Here is a 22,200-nt window from a genome sequence, read left to right as displayed (position 1 = left end):
CAAGACAAGAATTTGATATTTGAGCAAAAAGAAAACAAGTTTACCATCTGGATATCACTAAGTTTAAGTTGTGCTCTTGAAAAATGTGCTTTGGTTAGCAAAGACCTTTCAAGTGCATAAGATAATAAATCTCTATGACAAAATATTGAAATATGTTTCATATTTATTTTATTACAATGTTCACAACTATTTTAAGCATGTACCGGTTAGTAGTTTGAAGTTTAGTAATAATCGGTGTATATGTTTATTTTGTAATACGATTTTAAAACAATTAGAGGTTCGCATTTCTCCAGGTTGGGCTAAAAAAAGAATTCATTTTACAGACAAAGGACAACGATTTGCCGACGGATAATCACAAAGTTTTGTTCAAGAAAATGTTTTCCTTGCTTAACTTTATTAGATTACAGATAGGTAAGTAGTTTAACATTATACTTATAAATGACATTGTAACAGGATTATTTCAAATCAAGATTACAGAACACGTTGACTATATAAGTCGATTCTAAATCGCTCAGAAGACAACATGTGCTATCCGATAGTGAGTTCCTCAGTCGTGGTCGAAGGCGTATCTCGGTTGTCGGCTTGTCGCCCTCTGTGCAAGGCCCCATGTGGCGTGTGGAGAAACTCTCGTAATCGCTGATGCCTTGTCTGTTTACAAGAGTTTATTGTTATAGTACATGTATGTCGAATGTGCCGTTAACTCTTTCAGTGCTCGAACCGAATTGAAGGCCTTTGCAAACTGTTTGCTATTCGTATAGTATTCTTTGGGGAAAAAAATCGAAGAAAATGCTTATTTTTAGAAATTCAGCAAACGACATTTTAGCAGACGACAAATTTTCCCAGCATGCAAAGGATTAACATATCGAATTAGTATAGAGTCTGATAATTTCGTTATCCGATGCAGTAGTCTCAAGACATTTCATGAATATATTTTATTAAAATTAAAAGTCTATTAAAATAAAAATATCATATTTTCCAATATTATATGCAGCATACGTATTACGACGAACGATTTGAGCAAAGAAACGTTGTTGTTGCGTTTTTATGATAATAATTCTTTGTGTTTAATAAAATGTTTCAGATTCGCAAATTGTCATTGTAGGTATGATATTTGCGAGGAAATAGTAAGAGTGAACATAATTATACTGGAGCTTTCTAGTTCCAAAAGTTCACACTTATTAATTCCAAGCATTCAATGACAAATTTCCAAACATGACACAATATATGAAAAGGTCCCTTAAATGACATACCGTGCGCTTGGCCCATACTTAATCTAAACAAGTGTATGTATTTATACAAAATAATGTTGCATTAATTTACCGGCACATGGTTGACCTAACGAAACAAGTGTTGCTGGTGTAGGTTTTGCCGTCCGAGCCGCAGAAAGTGACGACGTACATCGGGCAAATGTTTCCGCAGTGATGTGGATCTACAAACTGCCGCTTCTCGGGTACAACGCCACAGTAGACGTCTAAAATCAGTGAACTATGCAATTCCTCTTAAGGCACTTTATCAATACATGAAGCTTCATTTGGAACCAGTCAATAATGCTCTAGTTATGCTTAGCGTAAGAAGATATATAGTAATAGCAAATAGTTATGTTCGGCACGAAACATAAAGAAAGGTCAATTTCTCCAAAAACAAATACTATGTAATGAGTTATGGAACTTTCACACTGTACGTCGTTTCATTGTCTTCGGTATTGAGAGATGAGCGAGATGAGATAGATGTATTGTTGTTGTACACTGGACACTGCACTTCCCCTAGAAGTCTTTTATCCTGACATGCAGGTTTATCGGAATCCCAATTTTCTCGCGAGTTATAAACATCACAAGAAGCAGCGGTACTGACTGACAAAAAGGAAAGAGGCAATAACTATATACATATTGACAAGATAATTGTTGATATAAAACTGCGCCCTTCTTCAAAATGCCCAGTACCAACGTACAGTGGAAAACTTCTAAATCGCCAATGTATTCCAAAACAAAGTGTTTTATAACAACAATGGTTGTCACCTTACATAAAGGAATCCATCAGAAAAAATCAAGGCAATTGTTGTTGTTGTTTTCTCCATCTGCATTATAGTTTCAAAATAGTTTCTGCTGACTGAAATGTCATAAAATATCAAACCGTTAACATCTTAAATGACTGTAAATCCAGTGCTGAAAATTATGGTCTTTGTTCTCTGCTTTTTCTGTGCAATCCATATTTCATAACACAACATTCAGAGTTATACTATGTGCAACCAGCGGAAGCACAAACGGGAAGAGAGGCGGGCGATACATTGACAATTATTTATGGTATAAACATATTTATATACTAACATGTTAAAACGACCAACAATAAAATAACCAACTTCATGTTGTTTGCCAATCTTATTGTGAACCACATAAGAAATTGAACCGTGTTCCGATTATGTTTAAATGGCATTCGTCAATAACATGTACTAGTTTCAACGCAATGATAAGGTAAGGTGAGCGTGATCAGGGTTCTGCTCATGTAACAGTTTAAAGTGACTTGTTCGAAGATTTTTGTATCTTTGAAAAATCTCATTAATTAAGTTTTTTTAACATATTTAAACAGTTTCATCGGCTTAACTATTTACAATAGCAAGAACAAAAGTTGCAAAAAACATTTTTTAAACCGGGTCCTACGGAGACCTTTTTCTGAATACACAATTCTTAATGTTTTTACAAAACATGGAAGCACTTTAAGTTAAAGTTAAATTTATATCCAGATAGTTCACACCAGTATCGACCTTGTTTGTAAACTAATGTTTAAGTAACCGTGTGTAACGGTTCAACTCAGAAACTTTTAAAATATGTTCAACGAGTTGTAAGTATCGTAATACACATACATATCAAGACCGTTGGAATCAAACAAACGCTATAGATATTAAACAATAATTGCTTAACTTTTTAATGTTATAACAAAACTTCAGCCTGATATCCATGTAAATAAGAACACAATAAGAATGAATCTATTGGTTATTCTTTGGGTTCGTCGAAACAAAATATGAGCACACATCAAATCTTTTAAATGGCAGCTTTATCAAACGTAAAGGTCACACATTTCATGCCATGTATTTTCATCGACATCTCTCTACCCGATGGTGAGGTCTTCCGTTGTGGTAATGACATCCGGAAGCTCCGTCGCTAACTCCCCATCCTTGCACGCTCCGTAATGAACCACTTTGAAATTCTCATAGCCGTTGACGCCTTGGCTATAAGTAATCAACGTGTATTTTATTTATTTTAGAAAAAAAGCTTTATGTAAAGAGTGTTCATGATTTCACTCTTACTCTTCATGTCATTCATAAAACCAATGGGAATTAATGCTCAAACGCTATGTGTATATATACAAATGCAGTCGTATCGGTCAACATTTTAAGTTTATACTACCGGTAACTTTTAAACTAATTTTATACCAACAGCATTTGTAGTCGCGGCCCTCGATTCTTATATAATTTGCCATTGTGTGTTATGCTGTATTGTTTCCGAGATTTTGCACTTATTTAGATATTATTGAGTTGCTTTTGTAGAAAGAACCAGACACTTATATAATGTGCTTAAATGGTAATAAATACCGAGCTCTTGCTGAGAAAGGGTTGATCTTGGTAAAAATTTACTAACTATACATCTTAAAATATATAGATTTTTTTATATTTTACTACAACTTACAATGACCAAGATTTAAGTAAGAGGGGAAGTAAATCATATCATGCAAGCTATCGTCCAAAGAGAGTCATCCCTCATTGACGTCATCCATAAAAACAATTGGTTTGGACATTTTATTAAAGCGGATGTATACGATTTTTGATATGTGTTTAATTGTAATATATTGATAAAATATATTATAATAACACAAAATAGGCAAGAAAAATTATACATTAAAGCCGAATTTCATAAAATGCAGCAAAGACAAATTAGCGCCCCGAGCCGATTGTGACGTACATATTTTCCTACAATAACCGAAGCATTCGTCTTTGTATTAGGATCGGAGTTAGTGTTCGTGTGTCGTATGAATAGATATCGTTGCAGGAATTCAAATAAACCGTTAAACTAAGTTTAGATTCACATCGTACATGTATGGTATACATGCTGGCGAATTCGGCTGTACAGCCGTTTTCAATTTCAGAATTAAATATCTTGCTTATTTCGCATTTTTCGACACATGTTCTTCTTAACTTTTATTTTAATTTATATTGAAATATATATATATAAGTTTTTTACACATTTTATATAAATTCATAAATATTTGACAAAATCGTATATACCCGCTTTAAATAATTGCTTGAAGAATATTTTCGTAACAAGTAAATCCATTAGTTTTTACATATTTTTGTGATTAAATAACTCGACTACAGGACAATTTTAGTGGGGCGGAGGCCACTTCTATCACTTCAATTGCCTCTGCACAACTAGTATGCTGATAGCCCTAAATTTCTTATAAGCCTCGCCCTGGGAAAACGGGGTTTAATGCATATGCTGAAAATGGCGCACCATAATAGCCCGTGCCCTCAGCAGAAGATAATAAGGGGACGACACTTTTTGTTTTAATAGAATTTCATGTTTAAAGGGAATCCCTTCTAAACGAAAGTCCAGTCCATGCGGTAAATGCCGTCCCTGATTAGCATGTGCTAATCAATGCGGAAAATGCCGTCCCTGATTAGCATGTGATATTCCATGCGGAAAATGTCGTCCCTGATTAGCATGTGCTTATCTGCGGCGACACTTTACGCACATGCATTAAGCCCCGTTTTCCCAGGGCGCGACTCTTATCTATTTAGATGGAAGAACCGCAAACACGAAGTCTTATCATTATGGAGATGACACATTTCATTCATAACTGGCAAAGACCTTCAGTTCTTGACCCGTAAATTTATGCATTTGTACAACAGCAAATAGTTAGTTACATGTCTTTACTTTTTAGACGTTCTGAATCATCGTAACAAGAACCATATATGTCAACATTTATGGTACAAAAAAATCTGACATTTAATATACCACGAGGTCATGGTAGAATAGGATGTCCAAAACCCGTTGGTGTATACATGTAATCATGACAAATTTGTGCAATGTTATTGATAGCAATGTTTACATGCATCAGTTACCATTGAAGATGCTGATAAATATATTAATATGAATGTATTAATAGTATACTGTACTGTATACTATTCACGGATTAATTTTCTTCAATAAAAAGAAGGCGACTGCCCCGCGATGAGTACATTTAAATAACTACCGTGGCAGGAAACGTAAAAACTAGTATCCATAAAGCTAACGTCACTTAGTGGCTAAAATGCTTAACGGTCGATGTACCTATTCTATTACAAATTACATTGTGGAATATATAGGCACCCGGTCATCGTAGAATAGTACGCGCACCTCTTTATTGTAATATATTCTACTCTATTTTATGTTTAAATGGGCCTTTTCACACCGTTGTATACTCTACTCCCCTGGACACTGAGATACATTCTTCTTACCTGCACATTGTTGAATTGTCTGTTCACGTGCGCACCGTTGTATACTCTACTCACCTGCACACTGAGGTACATGCTACTCACCTGCACACTGAGGTACATTCTACTTACCTGCACACTGAGGTACATTCTACTCACCTGCACACTGAGATACATTCTACTCACCTGCACACTGAGATGCATTCTACTCACCTGCACACCGTTGTATACTCTACTCACCTGCACACTGGGATACATTCTACTTACCTGCACATTCTTGAATTGTCTACTCACGTACTCACAGTTGTAGATTCTATTCACCTGCACACTGAGGTACATGCTACTCACCTGCACACTGAGGTACATTCTACTCACCTGCACATTGTTGAATCGCCTGATCATATGCGCACCGTTGTATACTCTACTCACCTGCACACTGAGGTACATTCTACTCACCTGCACACTGAGGTACATTCTACTCACCTGCACACTGAGGTACATTCTACTCACCTGCACACTGAGGTACATTCTACTCACCTGCACACTGAGGTGCATTCTACTCATTTGCGCACCGTTGTATACTCTACTCACCTGCACACTGAGGTATATTCTACTTACATGCACATTGTTGCATTGTCTGCTCACCTGCACACCGTTGTATACTCTACCCACCTGCACACTGAGGTATATTCTACTTACCTGCACATTGTTGCATTGTCTGCTCACGTGCGCACCGTTGTATACTCTACTCACCTGCACACTGAGGTACATTCTACTCACCTGCACATTGTTGAATTGTCTGCTCACGTGCGCACCGTTGTATACTCTACTCACCTGCACACTGAGGTACATTCTACTCACCTGCACACTGAGGTACATTCTACTCACCTGCACTCTGAGGTACATTCTACTCACCTGCAAATTGTTGAATTGTCTGCTCACGTGCGCACCGTTGTATACTCTACGCATCTGCACACTGAGATACATTCTAATTACCTGCACACAGAGATACATTCTACTCACCTGCACACAGAAATACATTCTACTCACCTGCACACTGAGATATATTCTAATCACCTGCACATTGTTGCATTGTCTGATTACGAGCACATCGTTGTAAACTCTACTCACCTGCACATCCGGGACTGTATGAAGCAGGGGTTGCTATTGTAGGTTTTGCCATCAGAGCCACAAAACTCGATGATGTACATCGGACAGAATGTGCTGCAGTGGGTCTGTCGCTTCTCCGAGAAAACCCCACAATGGACACCTGGAAACAAATGTGCGCAAGTGAAAATAACGATAGCATACTGAAAATGGTTTGGAAAGGCTTCTATTTCATTCCATAAAAATACATAGAAACAAATGAAGTTAGTTTTTCACATTAAGACCTTAGCTAATCACTGCGTAATAATATGTTGCCGTAATTACTTTAAGTTTTCGGACACTCTAAATTTCCGGGCACCCTCTTTTTTAACAATTTTTTTCGTGGCTCTTAATTTTTTGACATGCGAGTCTTCATCAATCATTAACGACTCTAAATTTTCGGACAGTATATTTGACGGCGCATTTTTACCAGATTTCGACCCTGATTTCGCTTATCTTTTAACACGTTGATCATGGATTTTTACAACCGGATTAAGGCCATAAAACATGGCAGATGCATGCCTGAGGGCAATAGACAATAACATCTGCGTAATTGGGTAAATAACCATTCAAACCGGAAGAAAACTATCGATTCACAAAACAGGATTTGGAATGATATCGTCCTATTAAGGAAGCAGTACTGTTTTTTCCTGTATCAGTTCAGGCATGATTAAGCAAAGCTGTGAAAATGTTTTTAGTTCAAAGAAGAAAAAGAAGAGTAAATCGCAATACAACTTGTGTGCATTGATTTATTGCTTTAATATTAACATAATTATCATTTTCTAACACTTAATGTTTGTCTCTTAATTTTCGGACACCTGTATTTTTTAAATAGTTTCCATATTTAAATTTTCGGACACAAAAACAAATAAAATAAAAAGTGCCCGATTATATTATATGTTCAGAATGCGCACAATTAGGTTTAGTTTAATTAACAACGACTATTTTGCAATAAGCTTACCGACAATTGTCGCTAACATCAAAATTGCGATGTTCATTACTGTTTTGTAAGCTGTTCAAATCTCAAATGACAGTCGTATGTGGGGCATACGTGTAGCTGAATGTTGTCCTGAAAACAAGGCCGTTACTGATTACGGTTCATCATATTGTTCTTATCTGTATGAAGATACTATCATAACCCAAATGTAAAGGTGTGAACGTTCAGGTGCTGGTTTTAACTTTTGAGGTCTTTTACGGCTTTTTTTAGTGGGTACGTGGGGAATATGACGTATACATGTTGATTTAAAAACAAAACAAATCAGACACTTTATATAATGGATTTCTTGATAAAATCGGAAGAATTATTAATAAAATTGCAAAATTTAGAATGCTTTGAACAAACCCAAATCTGTAACATGATTGTTACACACGTTGTATTTTGACACTTAATTTTTTCAAACGCATGAGAGTAAGAAAGTCAAACGTACCATCTGTTGGGAATTTTAGGACTGGATGTGCGAACAATTTATTTTTTCTGGGAATCTGACCTAATAATGGCTACAAAATCAGCGTTAATTATATAAAGGAAACATACCAGTAGATACCGGGTAATCGATACAGTTTACCCACATTTTATCTGGAAAAAATCTGACACTGAATGTGAATGGGTATATATATATATATATATATATATATATATATATATATATATATATATATATATATATATATATATATATATATATATATATATATATATATATATATATACATAGCAACGGGAGAAAGAGTTTAAAGGGGCCTTTTTACTTTTTGGTAAATTGACCAAATCTAAAAAAAGTTATTTCGGAATCGCACATTTTCGATCTAGTTATATTTGTGAGGAAACAGTAATATTGAACATTTACCATGCTCTAATATAGCCAGTATATGTATCTTTTGACGATTTAAAAACCTGAAAATTATAAAGCGTTGCAACGCGAAACGATTGAATGATTTGGAGAGTTCTGTTGTTGTCGTTATATCTTGTGAAACTACGAGGATTGCTTATATATAGTATAAAATACTTCGTGCATTGTATGCGGAAGGATGGTCGAGGGGTCTAAGTGGTAGACTTTGTACTCCAGGTCTCCAGGGGTCAGTGTTTCGAGCCCTGTTGAGGGCAACTTTTTTCGTTTTTTAAATTCTATTCTTGATTTTTACTGGGGCTTTTTAGAACAAATGTTTACATTCATCAATAGAAAGCATTTAATGACAAATATCAAAACATGTCAACATCTGTGAAAAGGCCCCTTGTCATTAAATGCTTTATATTGATAAAAGTAAACATTAAATTTTAAAAGCTCCAGTTAAAAATCAAAAATAAAATTTAAAAAAAGGAAAAAAGTAGCCCGCAGCAGGGCTCGAACCAGTGACCCCCGGAATCCTGAAGTAAAAGCATTAGCCAACTGAACTATCCTGCCAAGCTAACATAAGATGCGTATTTTATACCTTATATAAGCAATCTTCGTATTTTCACAAATTTAAACCACAACAAAAAAACTCACTAAATTATTCAATCGTTTCGCGTTGCAACGCTTTATAATTTTTAGGTTTTTAAATCGTCAAAAGATGCATATAATGGCTATATTAGACCATGGCAAATGTTCAGTAATACTTTTTCCTCACAAATATCATAACTAAACCGAAAATTTGCGAATCTGAAATTTTTTTTTTCAATTTTGTCAATTGATCAAACCGTGAAAAGATCCCTTGAATTAAGAAGTGAATTGTTCAGCGCTGTCCTTAATCCGTTGACGGTGGCCGTGGATGCAACACCGTCAGTGAGTTAGTTCAAGTTCAATACTGTTCTGGGAAAAATAAGTGTTACAATTGCTTAGTTGAGCCTGGTCTGCACGTGAAAGTTTTTAAACACTCAATATTGTTAGTCACTTCAAAGACCTGTAGAAAACACAGATTGGAAACTCTCGTCTTCGCGATAGCGATATGCGATAATATCTAACGGCGGACGTGGGTCACGTGACATTGAATTTGGAGATGCCGGTGTACCTGTAGATTCTTCCCTGTTCCAGCTACTGTCGGCCATTTTGTTATAAAGCAATCAATTATTATTCGTTATTAGTCGTTAATATTTGTTGTCGTAGGGTATTCTGAGCATGATCTGGTAGTTTATATTATTTTGATATTGTTATTAACAATCTTAATGTGTTAATTAGTGTTTTAAGCGCTCGGTTGTCAGTTTGCAGAGCAATGAATGTCTGAAAGCGCAACGTTACGAACTTCAAATTGTGAGCAAAGTCGGTCGCCGAAAAGACATATTGAATATTTTTTGTGTGAATAAAAATAAGTATTTATTTTCTGTGTTGATAGTTCTTTAGGTTTCGGTAGTTATTATTCTAATTAATTTATCGGAATTTGAAAAAGAACACTGGATTCGTTCATTTTCGATAATTTTTGAAAAATTGAAAGGCCCGAAGCATTTTTTTTAAAACATCTTCATTAAGCATCACATATTGATAACGTAAGATTTTTATGCTAGGTGAGATGTTAATCTATGTATGATTTATAAAAAGTAGACGAAAATGAGGTATTTCAAAGGATTTTGCCTTTGTACAATTTGAACTATTTTATACTGTTATTCCATTCAATCATTTTTCACACCTGTCGCCAAAGTGGTTTGTTTCTTTTTTAAAAACGTTTCTATTTCTCATCCCATATCGTTGAAGTAAGATTTTTATGCTAGGCAAGATGTTAATCTAAGTATAGATTTAAACAATCTAAAAGAAAATAATCAATTTAAAGTATTTTCCCGTATACAATGTTGGTACAATGTTAAGCTCTTTTCTTTTGTTGTACAAGATTGCTGTCAAACGTGTTTTTGTTCTTTTTGATAAACTTTTTCATTTTTCATCCCAAATAGATTAAGTCAGATTTTCATGCCTGGTGATATGTTAATCGAGGTATGAATTAACTAAACTGGAGGAAAATGTTCATTTTTAAGGATTTTGGCTTAGTACAAAGATGGTACAATTTTAAGCTCTTTTACCCTATTGTACACACCTGTCGTCAAACGTGCTTTGCTTCATTGTAAAAAACTTCGTCATTATTCACCTCAAATTGAAGAAATAAGATTTTTATTCTGGGTAATATGTTTATCTTGGTATGAATAAAAAAACTAGATGAAAGTACAATGTATATATGGGTTTACATTCTCATTTAATATCTTCTTTTATTAGTATTACCAGTTTTCCTGTCAATGTTACACTTTCAAGTTAATATACAAACATATTTTAACAGATAGCTGTGAGATTAATATTAAAAAACAAACAAAAGCTGTGAGATGACTATAATTCGCCGGCCGCGGCCACTGATAACAAAATTAAAATCAATCAACAACGCAAACTGATAATTGAAGTTAGGATCCCTTCTCAAGAATAAAGAAAAAACACACAAAGCATCTTCTTTAGTTCGCTAATTGATCCGACGATTAACACGCGCGTGATTTTTTCTTTTCGCGAAATCCTAGCCCACGATACTGAAAGCTTAATTTAATTACCAAAAGAAAAAAAAACTGGATTACAAACAAAACTTTAATAACCTATAACTCATGAATAAGATCTAAATAAAAAGAGAATTAAACAATTGAAAAACTCTACACAATCAATATTGAAATAAGTCTAACTGAAACCGTTTTTTGATCGAACGATCATAGCATTTATCATACTGTAATGTTGTTTTAATTAGAGACCTAGATCTATGTGTCCACATATATCTATCCGTTTTGAAATAATAATATTTTATGAGGTTTTAATTGTTTGAAATACCAAATTATACATGAATATTTTATCAGCAAAAGCCTTTCAAATAAACTATTCAACAGCATTCTCGCCGCGATTTGGAAGTTCTTAGCGCTATTTCTTCAACGATCGCGGCATTATAAATTCTTATTGTAGGTAAATAAAATCGAGATTTTATAAAAACATAATTACTCATGTGTCTATGAAACTTTATTTTATAAAAATCGGATCATTATTGACCAAGTTACAGCCGCCTTTCTATAGCGCCATAACATTTTCGCATAAGGTTACATTATCCTAAACGGAAGTGGAATTTGGGGGGTTACATGCAGTCGGTTTGCTACTTAGTACATATGATGCAGGTCCTGGTGCATAAGATTTTAAAAATGTATCTGAAATGAAGAGTTTAGGTGTCAGTTTAAAGGTACATGTGTAAGTCACAGGGCAAAAGGCCTGATTTGTGCATTTCTTTGTATGTTAGTGGTTGCCAGCCTCAATAGTAGGGCATGGTTTTTGCCTTCAAATGGCAGTGCCGGTAGCTGTCAAAACCGGTTCATATGCTCTAAGGTAATTATTTTGAGTTACACCGTATAGAATTTTTTCAAATGCAGTTTTTTTGTAAGTTTATGAAACCACCTTTCCAGTCATGTATAGTTATATATTGGCTTATCGCTCGGTCATGGTGAAATTTGAGATCAAAGATTGCGAATTCTATATATAGCAAAGAAGGAAATTAATTGGGCATGTGTAACCATAACTTTGCTCGATAATCGTAGCCGTTGCTACTGACGCGTCGCTATCTTATCGCAATCGTGATACACCGGCTATCTCCGGACTACTCCGATTGATTCATGGATTAAATCGTCTGCTGATCCTAAGTGCATTCTATACATAAATGGTGACGTCACTACGTTATTGTAAGACCGGTGTGACACAATGATCCTAAGTGTACTTATCGGTTTCTCGACCACGTGACCCCGCCGCGAGATAGCCCGATAAGGCGCGAAGTTTCCAATATGTGTTTCTTGGGGTTTGAAGATTGATAGTCACTTAATGGTTAAGGTTTTGACGCTGCGTTTAATTGTTACTGATGTTCATTTAATTGTCATTACAAGGAGGAAAGCCCCCAACCCCACCCGCCGACAACTGTGTACATGAAGATATAAGTCGATTCATCTTGCGCTTGTCCTGTCTTGCGATACGTGTGTGTGTTCCGGGTCCTACATACCGGGTGGTGTTGGGATGTGGGTCGCGTTGAGTGTCTTGTACATTAGTAATGTGCGGGACACTCGGCGGGATCCGCTCCTCATCACCGCCTTTAGGTAGATAGCACATTAAGGTCTCATTGGCCAACGTGCAATGAACTCTTTTAAAAATTAAAGTATTTGGCGAATACCCGGGAAACCGGGGTAAATTTGACCTACTTTGACTCTAAAATTAATCTTTTTCCCCTGAGAGGTCACAGGGGCAGGTCGGGCTACCGTAACCTCGTGAAGAGGCCAGTAGGACCTGTAAATAAACTCTGAAACACACACACGCTTGTCCTGTAGGCTTTTTGGAGCTCCAGGTTATTTAGTATGGACTTAACAGAGCCTTCAATCCCCTGTTATAAGGCTTGCTGCTCGTCTCTAGATCATTTCATTTTTTTATTTGGAAGATGTGTGTCCCATGCTACAAAGCGGATTTCGTGAATCAATGATAGTGACCCATTGTCTTTCTTTAGTAGTTTGGCGATGTAGGTGTCAAGTTTGGGGGTGGGGGTGTTGTTGTAATAGCGGTTTATTGAGGTAAAAATGTAGGACGTGTTTTCCGGGTCCCTGCACCTTCTTATAGTCTTTCAAAGTAACTCATCAAGCTCACGACTAAGCGTTTATTTTCATAGTTATTTAGATGTTATAGTAGTTGCTGTCTGTATTTGATATAATGCAAACCAGCATATCTTTATTTAAACTGTATGAACAGACAAACTTGACAGGCGACACGTTCATTTGTTTACATTTTCTCACTATAGGTGGCGTGGTCAACGTCAGCTGACTAACAATGGCGGAAGTACAGGTAGTATACCGAATAGTAGATTATATTTAATTAATTTAAATACCTATAGTGTGTGAAATTCGAACTTTTTGATTTAAATGATTTATTTTATTATTGTTGTTGTAAATATACATGAACTCCATTTTAACTACGTGCATTCATCCTTTAGGTTAATAAAAACGCCCCCAAATGTTGCTTGAACGGGTGGGGAATGTAAATATGTAATTAATGAATCATGCATCAGAAATTTCGTAATAACAGGGATTTCAATAGATTTTAGAAACCAGGAGTCATTGACTTTTAATTTAAATTAAATTTAAATTTTGAGGAGTCAAATTGAAAAATGCTGGGGTCAATGTTGAAACGCGTTAATTGTGTTTTTGTCTGTATTATTCATTTTTTTTTAGATAAAAAGATGCTCTAAGAGTAACACAATATCTTAAAAAGTTATACTGCTTTAAATATTTAATAACAATACTATGATACATAACACAACATATTTCAATGATTTGGTAAACAAAGATAATGACAAAATATAAATAATTTGTGCGAACCATATCGACTAAGTTTTTCAAAAACAAAAAATGTTCCTTTCACAACTTTTATTATTTATATCACTATACTATGTTTATTTGTAAAAACAATAAATGCTCATTAAAATCTACTTCATCATAACACAATAAAGTCTTTTTACACATTTAAGATATGTACCGGAAGCACCTTTTCATCACATATTTATCATCATTACATGTATATTATCATCATCCCTATGATAGCTTTTGTAACAAAACACAATCTAACTGCATGGAACATCTAGTATATTTATTACTGTTTATCCGAATACTATACATGTCCGAAATATGAACACTTAAGAATGCCTTATACCAGAAGTAGTTTAACTTAAATAATCCAAATTTTCCTTGTTGTTATCTGGTTTAAGAAACCTAATCAAATGTTTGTTAAATCCAGTTAATGCTTTCTCCATTATTTAATAACCATTACTTGTAATTTGAATCTGTTGCTGTTGAATCGTCAGCTTTGAATTGAACGCGGGTTGAATGTTAATTTACAATATGTCCGGCATTTACAATGTCGAAGGTCATGACGTAGCAATTTAATTCTACTCGGATAATTTATATCTAATCAAGGAAATGTGTTTTCTCAATGTTTATGTGTAGTATTATGACTTGTGAGTATAATAAATGAAATGAACTGTGATTCCAGTTTATATAAGATGGGTGTTACTCGTAATTATCGGTGGGTTAACAAACTGACAAAACTCACTGGACTTAATAGTGGATCTACGTAATTAATGGACCTTTGATCAATTTTGTTTTTTCTTTAATTGTTTTTTCCGACTTTCTTTACCCGTGTCGTCTGCAAAGTCTGAAAAAAAACTGCAATTATCGGATTGTCAATCAATTATCGCGTAATCACTGCTGCTAATCACCCAGTTAGTGCGCACGCACTATTTAGACGGTGACATGTGTATTGGAAGAGATTAGATAAGATAAACAAGGCCCGGGGTATTCCTTCGATTATAGACCGAGTTTCAAATACTGAAACATTGATGTCAATTAAAAGCACAAAGGGTTTTATTACCATGGAACTCGAGATGTTAACTGACTGACGCACAGGTCAAATTTTCTATGCGTCAAAATGACACACTGCAGAAAAAAGGGTTGCGTCAAAGCGAGTTGTTTTTAATTTGCTCGCGTCAAAACGCAGGATTCTGCGTCTATTGAAACCCCTGTAATAAAACTAAAATAAACAATACATTTTAATTTGTATTTGCAATTCGTAGATAAATTAAAGCAATCTACTTTAGGGCTATTCTGTCTCAGAGAATGGCCATTTAACACAAATTTTATAATTAAATTTTCACATTTTATAAAGAATTTTGCAGCACAAGTTTTCCAATTTTAATAAGTTTGCGACTCATTTTTTACACAATGTTGAACAATGATGGATTGTTTCATTTTGTCACAATTTTGCAAAATTCATGACTCATTTTTTTTATTAAGGGGCAAAGGCAGCTTCACAAAGATTAGAAAAAAGCCATGTATCATTATTGTTCTGTTTTATGCCTTTGCTTTAGACTCTTAAATGGAAACAGTTGTTTCTAAATAAAATTTAAAACTCGTAAGGATCATGATGAGAAATTTATTACATGTTTTAAGTTGTCATTGAGGTACGGTACTAGCTGCAGTGTTTCTTCAAATCATATGTATAAATTGTATTATTATTTTAATTTTTGCACATATTTGTTCATACTGATATAATAAAGGTGCTTTTTTCAACAAATAATGTGCATGTTGAAACACAATGTTATGTTAAAAAGATAAACATTTGCATACTTGCATTAAAATAGAACATAGTGTTTTTCCCGGGCCATTTTAGCGCCCTCCCAGATCAACGTGCTGCCCAGGGGTTCCACTGGCCCAAAAAAAGTTGTCGCCACTTTTTCGCGACGTGAATACTGTCGGTTATTCCACCTTATTAATAAGAACAATCATTTTAAGAAACCTTACTACATTAATGTCATTGACTATATAATCACTTTAAAAAGTATGATATTTCATAAAAAAAAACAATAAGTACCTTCATAAGTCATACCTTCATAAGTCTTAATAAGCTTTATTTGTATATAAATAACATTTTTTCAACTTGATAAACAACACAGATAACCAAAATAATATAATAATGTTAACATCAATGTATTAAACAGTATGCTGCATAAATGTTTTGAAATTAATTATGTGGTGGATGATTTCCAGGTTCAATTAAATGACTGTTGTTCAAGCCTTTTTCTGACAGAAAGGCCCAGAAAATTGCCACCATCCATTCTAGATGCCTGAAATAACATAAAACATATTTTTACAAACTATCAACATCAAACCAACACATAAATGTCCCTATCTTTAAATGTCCGAATTTAACATATCTGAAATATAGTACATCGAGTGAATGTTTTATATTTAATTCAGAAATTGTTGTTATCTTAATCAATTTATATCCTTCCCAAAACATTACAATAATGAATCTATTAAACAGAAATGCTCAAAAATACCTGTTGAAACAAGTTTTTATTTGTTGATGTGGAGAAATTAAATGCTTTTGCCAGCCCCATGGTTTTGATTTTAACAAAAAATAGCGGTCCTAACAATCATTTTAATTATTGATCGTCCTGACAGTTTATCCCCGTGTTACTTAACTTATTGCTCAATATCATAAAGGAGTCGTTAATCCGATAATAACCCCCATAAAACTTGACAATAGCAGTAAAAACACCGTTTGTAACACTTACACGCTTTGGTGATTTCTAATGCACTCTGCACTGTAGGTCGCTTACATCGTTGTAAATCAATATTTGCAACTGACAGACGCTGGCCGCTAATGCTCGGTCGCGTGCTTTCGACTCGCAGTACATTTTCGGAAAGGATTTAACCGATTTTTTGAAATTCGCCACTTTTAAAAATTGGAGCCACATTAAAAAATTAAGCGCCATTTGGCGCCAATGGCGTTCGACAGCGGAACCCCTGCTGCCCTTTTCAAAGGCTAATTTCGCCACGCGCCCTTTTTTCAAAGGCAAATTTCGCCACGCGCCCTTATCGATAACATCTTTATTGCCTTACGATCTAACTTGGTCCGAAAAATCAGCGTTCCTGATTGTCTGTTACGCTCCAACTGTGCTTGATTTACTCGAGAGACGTCAACGTCTAATTGACTATATTATTTGAGCAGATTTAATCTATTACAGTGCTCGATTTATAGGTAGACTGCTCCAAATTTTTGGAGCTGTGAATCAGTCATGCGTGAATAACCCCATGTCAGTATCAATCGATAATGCCAGAGGCTATGTTATACCAAGCGCACTTTTCGGTCAGCAATGTGTACTCCTCCACGATAAAATCATTACTTCGGAGATTTTTTATGAAAAACTCGATGTTATTTTCGTGGCAATTATGCATTGCATGCATTATTCAGTTATATCAAAACATATTTTTACGCATAATTACATTTAAAAACACAAACAAATTTATTCTTTATCGCTTTCGTCTTTAAGACAATTAGATCTAATTATTGAAATAATTACTGAGACGTATACTAATTTAACAAAATGCGAATCGCGCATACAATTTAACGTTGCTATGCGCACCTGTCGCTTACATCATTTGACATTTGAACAACATGGCGGACTATACAGAATTAAATTGCGACTCTGCAAAAATGGCAAATAACACCGTAAACGATCGAATTAAAGATGGAGATTATACATTAAGAAGGTATTAATGAAATGTCTGTGATAATCAACGATGCATAAAAATGTTTTAGATAGCAACAACATTATTTATTTATTTGTAATCTACTTGGTGGATGTATGTCACGGAAACAAGTGTTTGCATATTGTTAGCGATCAATTTACTCGCAACGTTATTTTAAACATCTGGCAAGATTATTGTTAGAAAATGGGATAAGACAAACATGGTTTCATTTATATGTTAGTGGATCTGTGTATAATCAGATTCATATGCATATATTGCTTTATTATGTTTGTCGTGCTGTACAGTTTATTGAAACAGCATGGAACTTAAATGTTCATTGCAAGGTAAATATATTAATATAAATCATAGTAAGTTAAATACATCAATTACCATTAAATGTGCTTGTTTATATGTTATTTTTTCCACAACTGCTTCAGATGCGATTACATGTTGCCCCGTAATTCAGGTATTCAGGGAACGTTTTTGCCCTTTTTTGCCTAAACTGCGCGCTAAAATGCCCTTTTTGAAAGTAATGCGCCATGCCCCTTTGCCCTCCTGGGAAAAACACTAGAACACATTCTTTGAAAGGTTAAAAGTTTTATGAGAAGGTATGAACTTTTGTGAATTCCATGGGTACTACTCAGTAGTAGTAGACTTTAAATTATCAGTTTAATGGTTATTTATCAGCAAATTCTGATGCTATTGAATGTCTTTATTTTCCACAAATAGGGAGGCATTCAGCATTGCACTTGTACATGCATACTTCATGAAGCTTGTGTTGTGATCTTCTGTTTAAATACTGGATGGATCGCCTTCTAACTTTCACACTTGAATAACCTCATTGTGCATATTTTCATAAAGAAATTGGGATGTGAAGATTGTAAGAAAAATTATGGCATATAATCTGTTTTTTTCACTAAAGAATTGTATAAACCTCCCAAAAGTTTGTACATTCAACTCTCTTTTATTTACTGGATTGATCTCACTCAGAGTTTCATAGTTGAACGCCCTTAACCCTTTGCATGCTGGGATATTTGTCGTCTGCTAAAATGTTGTCTGCTGAATTTCTAAAATTAGCATTTTCTTCCATTTTTTTTCAAAAAATACTATCAGAATAGCAAACAGTTTGGATCCTGATGAGACGCCACGTTCTGTGGCGTCTCATCTGGATCCAAACTGTTTGCAAAGGCCTTCAAAATTCCGTTCCCGCACTGAAAGGGTTAAAGGTTAATGTTTAGATGATCTCAAAGAAAGGAATAGCAACTGCAACCAGTTCTGGCTGAATTAATGGCCCTTAAATCTGTTAATCTACTGAAAAATATACATATAATGGATTTGTCTTTATCCAAACATGTGTTGTGGGGGCATCAGTGTCTGTTACACATTTCTGTGTTAAACTGTCAGCTTATGTAATAACTCATTTTTTGAAATCAAAGAAAATAAAATTGGTATGCTATTTACTTAGCAATTAGATGTAAACAATTGAATTTGAATAACCATATATTTATTTATTAATGTTATTGCTTGTTGACAGATTTCCAAATAGCATATTGACAAATGATTTTTTGTTTGGCAAATTTCATTTCAGTCCGGAATGTTTTGATAGGGCTTTCATAAAAGATTTTTGGGGGAATTATTTTGGTTTGATGCTCAGAATTTTAGTTTTACTTAATGTTGAAGTCTAGTAAATTATTCAACTGCATGCGTCATGTTTACTTACACAATTTTTGACAAACCGTGAACATGTATATTTCTTTGACAACAAAATGTTTTCAACAGATAAAGCAATTATCTTGAACCTTGTATACCAACAAGATAGATAAGACGTAGTGTAATTCTTGAGGGGGCAAGTGTTGTTTCATTAATTTTGACTAGTATCTGTTTCAGAAATCATATTTTCCCGCAACATCAATCAGTCCGGATTTAAATGGGGAAAAGGTGTCCGAAAATTTATATCCAAAATCATGACAAATTACGTTAAAATATATACCATTGATTTTGCTATTCATGAAGATGGTATAATAAATGTACAAGTTAAATTCCCATAGCATTATTTTTAAACGGAACAAACGAGTTTTCTCATTTTGTTTTATTAGCTCATCTAATTTTTGAAAAAAAATTATGAGCTATTGTCATCACCTTGGCGTCGGCGTCTGCGTCGGCGTCCGGTTAAGTTTTGCGTTTAGGTCCACTTTTCTCAGAAAGTATCAATGCTATTGCATTCAAACTTGGTACACTTACTTACTATCATGAGGGGACTGGGCAGGCAAAGTTAGATAACTCTGTCATGCATTTTGACTGAATTATGTGCCCTTTTTATACTTAGAAAATTGAAAATTTTGGTTAAGTTTTGCGTTTAGGTCCACTTTTTTCAGAAAGTATCAATGCTATTGCATTCAAACTTGGTACACTTACTTACTATCATGAGGGGACTGGGCAGGCAAAGTTAGATAACTCTGGCGTGCATTTTGACAGAATTATGTGCCCTTTTTATACTTAGAAAATTGAAAATTTTGGTTAAGTTTTGTGTTTAGGTCCATTTTATTCCTTAAGTATCAAAGCTATTGCTTTCATACTTGCAACACTTAATAACCATCATAAGGGGACTGTGCAGGCAAAGTAATGTAACTCTGACTGGCATTTTGACAGAATTATGTGTCCTTTTTATACTTAGAAAATTTAAAATTTGGTTATGTTTTGTGTTTAGGTCCACTTTATTCCTGCAGTATCAAGACTATTGCTTTCATACTTGCAACACTTATTAACTATCGTAAGGGGACGATGCAGGCAAAGTTATGTAACTCTCACTGGCATTTGGACGGAATTATGGGCCCTTTATACTAAGAAAATTGAAAGTTTGGTTAAGTTTTGTGTTTTGGTCCCCTAAAGTATCATAGATATTGCTTTCATACTTGGAACACTCGCAAACTATCATAAGGGTACAGTAAAAGGACAAGTTGCATAACTCTGGATGTCATTTTTACGGAATTATGGCCCTTTTTTTACTTAGTAACTTTGAATACATGGTTAAATTTTGTGTTTCGATCCACTTTACTTCTTAAGTATCAAGGCTATTGCTTTCAAACTTCAAATACTTTCATGCTAACATGAGGTTACTGTACCTGGCAAGTTGAATTTTACCTTGACCTTTGAATGACCTTGACTATCAAGGTCAAATTATTAAATTTTGCTAAAATTGCCATAACTTCTTTATTTATGATTAGATTTTTTATTTATGATTAGATTTGATTGATACTTTGACAAAACTACTCTTACCTGACATACCACAATAGACGCCACCCAAACCATCGCCCGTGCCACCCCACCCGGAATCCCCCCCCCCCCGAATTCCCCCCCCCCCCCTATTTATTTTTTTTTTTATTTTTTTTTTTTTTTTAAGATCATCTCACAAATGACCACCACACCCTCTCACTATACCCCTCCCCCCCACCCCACCCCCGCCCCAATTTTTTTTCAAACGGTTAAAAAAAACCTATTTATTTTGATTATTTTATGTTTGAAATACCGTCCAACCATCGCACCCAAGAATACCCCCCCCCACCCCCACCCCCACCCCCCCCTCCCCCCCCCGATTTTTTTTTTCCTTTTTTTTCGAAGATAATGTAATAAATGTCCCAGCCCCCACACAATGCACCCCTCTTCACTCCACCCCTCCCTCATTTGTGATTGAAAATGAGAGTCCCTTCACCTTTAAAAAGAAAATAGATGAGCGGTCTGCACCCGCAAGGCGGTGCTCTTGTCATTTGCTATTGCATTGACATTGGTTGTTTCGTGTGCTGTTTTATCTGACTGTTTTTCATCGTTGTCAATATTATTAGTCTGTGTAAATCTATACCAATGTTTTAAATCGTTGTCAACTCGATAATTGCTTACAAACATGCATTGAACCAAACAAATGTCTGTGCGTAGGTTTGTTACTGACAATAACAAAACCAAATAGTAAAGAAATAATTCATGTCCATTATAGTTTGTAGTCGAATAACCCACGGCCTATAGTTAAGATGCGTAGGGATTGAATGATTTGAAACCACGCATCTAAACTTTCGGTCGTGGGTTATTCAACAACAAACAATAAAGAACACGAATTATTTTGATTCTAACACGATTTTTACTGAAGATTTATACAATGTATATTATTTTTCTTGTGTACTATTTTATGTGAATTTCCGCCCATAAAAATAACTTTCGGCTGTTCTGTCGATCAGATCCGCATGTTTTATTTATTTATTGCCAAATTATTACGCTGGTGGAAAATGTATCGGCATATTTTGTTTAATTACAGCGCGTGCTTTCAGTGTATAAGGTCCGCCCACAATTATTGCAGAATATCCGATTTTCTTCTTTGTTTATATGACAGTTTACTGTATCATGCATGAAATGCACAATTTCCACGACGAGAACATCGAGGTTTGTATCTTCGAAGTAACTGTCAACGATTTTATCCTGGACGAGTACACCTTACGGACCGATTGTGCTAGGTTATCGATTGATATTGACACAGGGTTATTCACGCGTGACTAATACACAGCCGCGC

At 34.9% G+C, this 22,200-nt stretch overlaps 2 protein-coding genes and 1 long non-coding RNA gene across 25 annotated transcripts in view; 1 reads left to right on the top strand and 2 right to left on the bottom strand.

Moving 5' to 3' along the window:
• Positions 1-439: 439 nt before the first annotated feature.
• LOC127842477 (uncharacterized) lies at positions 440-7,736 on the bottom strand. Its single transcript, XR_008031660.1, has 5 exons — positions 7,572-7,736; positions 6,596-6,734; positions 2,325-3,223; positions 1,321-1,471; positions 440-648 (listed from the first exon to the last, which is right to left on the bottom strand). It is a non-coding gene; the product is annotated as an uncharacterized LOC127842477 (long non-coding RNA).
• LOC127842374 (uncharacterized) lies at positions 5,169-6,589 on the bottom strand. 22 transcript variants are annotated; one of them, XM_052371991.1, is made up of 3 exons: positions 6,164-6,373; positions 5,921-5,974; positions 5,169-5,650 (listed from the first exon to the last, which is right to left on the bottom strand). In XM_052371991.1, the coding sequence occupies exons 1-3, from the start codon at positions 6,368-6,370 to the stop codon at positions 5,423-5,425; spliced, it is 489 nt and encodes a 162-aa protein (XP_052227951.1). In that variant the 5' UTR covers positions 6,371-6,373; the 3' UTR covers positions 5,169-5,422. The 22 variants fall into 22 exon arrangements, with proteins under 22 accessions (XP_052227951.1, XP_052227897.1, XP_052227944.1 ...); XM_052371937.1 differs by having other exon boundaries at positions 5,169-5,839; positions 5,894-5,947; XM_052371984.1 differs by having other exon boundaries at positions 5,894-5,947.
• A 5,605-nt stretch (positions 7,737-13,341) lies between the features above and the next one.
• Positions 13,342-22,200, top strand: part of LOC127842340 (sorting nexin lst-4-like) — a 58,668-nt gene continuing 49,809 nt past the window's right edge. For both annotated transcript variants that reach the window (XM_052371801.1, XM_052371809.1), the window contains exon 1: positions 13,342-13,401. In XM_052371801.1, coding sequence (XP_052227761.1) covers positions 13,387-13,401 — 15 coding nt within the window. In that variant the 5' untranslated portion in view covers positions 13,342-13,386. The remainder of the gene's footprint in view (positions 13,402-22,200) is intronic.

Source organism: Dreissena polymorpha, chromosome 1 (genome assembly GCF_020536995.1).
Source record: "Dreissena polymorpha isolate Duluth1 chromosome 1, UMN_Dpol_1.0, whole genome shotgun sequence".
Classification (NCBI taxonomy): Eukaryota; Metazoa; Mollusca; class Bivalvia; order Myida; family Dreissenidae; genus Dreissena; species Dreissena polymorpha.
This window is presented reverse-complemented; position numbering and strand designations above follow the sequence as displayed.

Excerpts from the sequence above, each read along its gene's own strand:
- LOC127842374 (XM_052371853.1), bottom strand. The coding sequence starts at position 6,370 with ATGTACCTCAGAGTGCAGGTGAGTAGAATGTACCTCAGTGTGCAGGTG. Across the intron at positions 5,840-5,893 it reads GAATGTACCTCAGTGTGCAG|GTGAGTAGAATGTACCTCAG; the intron begins GTGAGTAGAGTA and ends AACAATGTGCAG.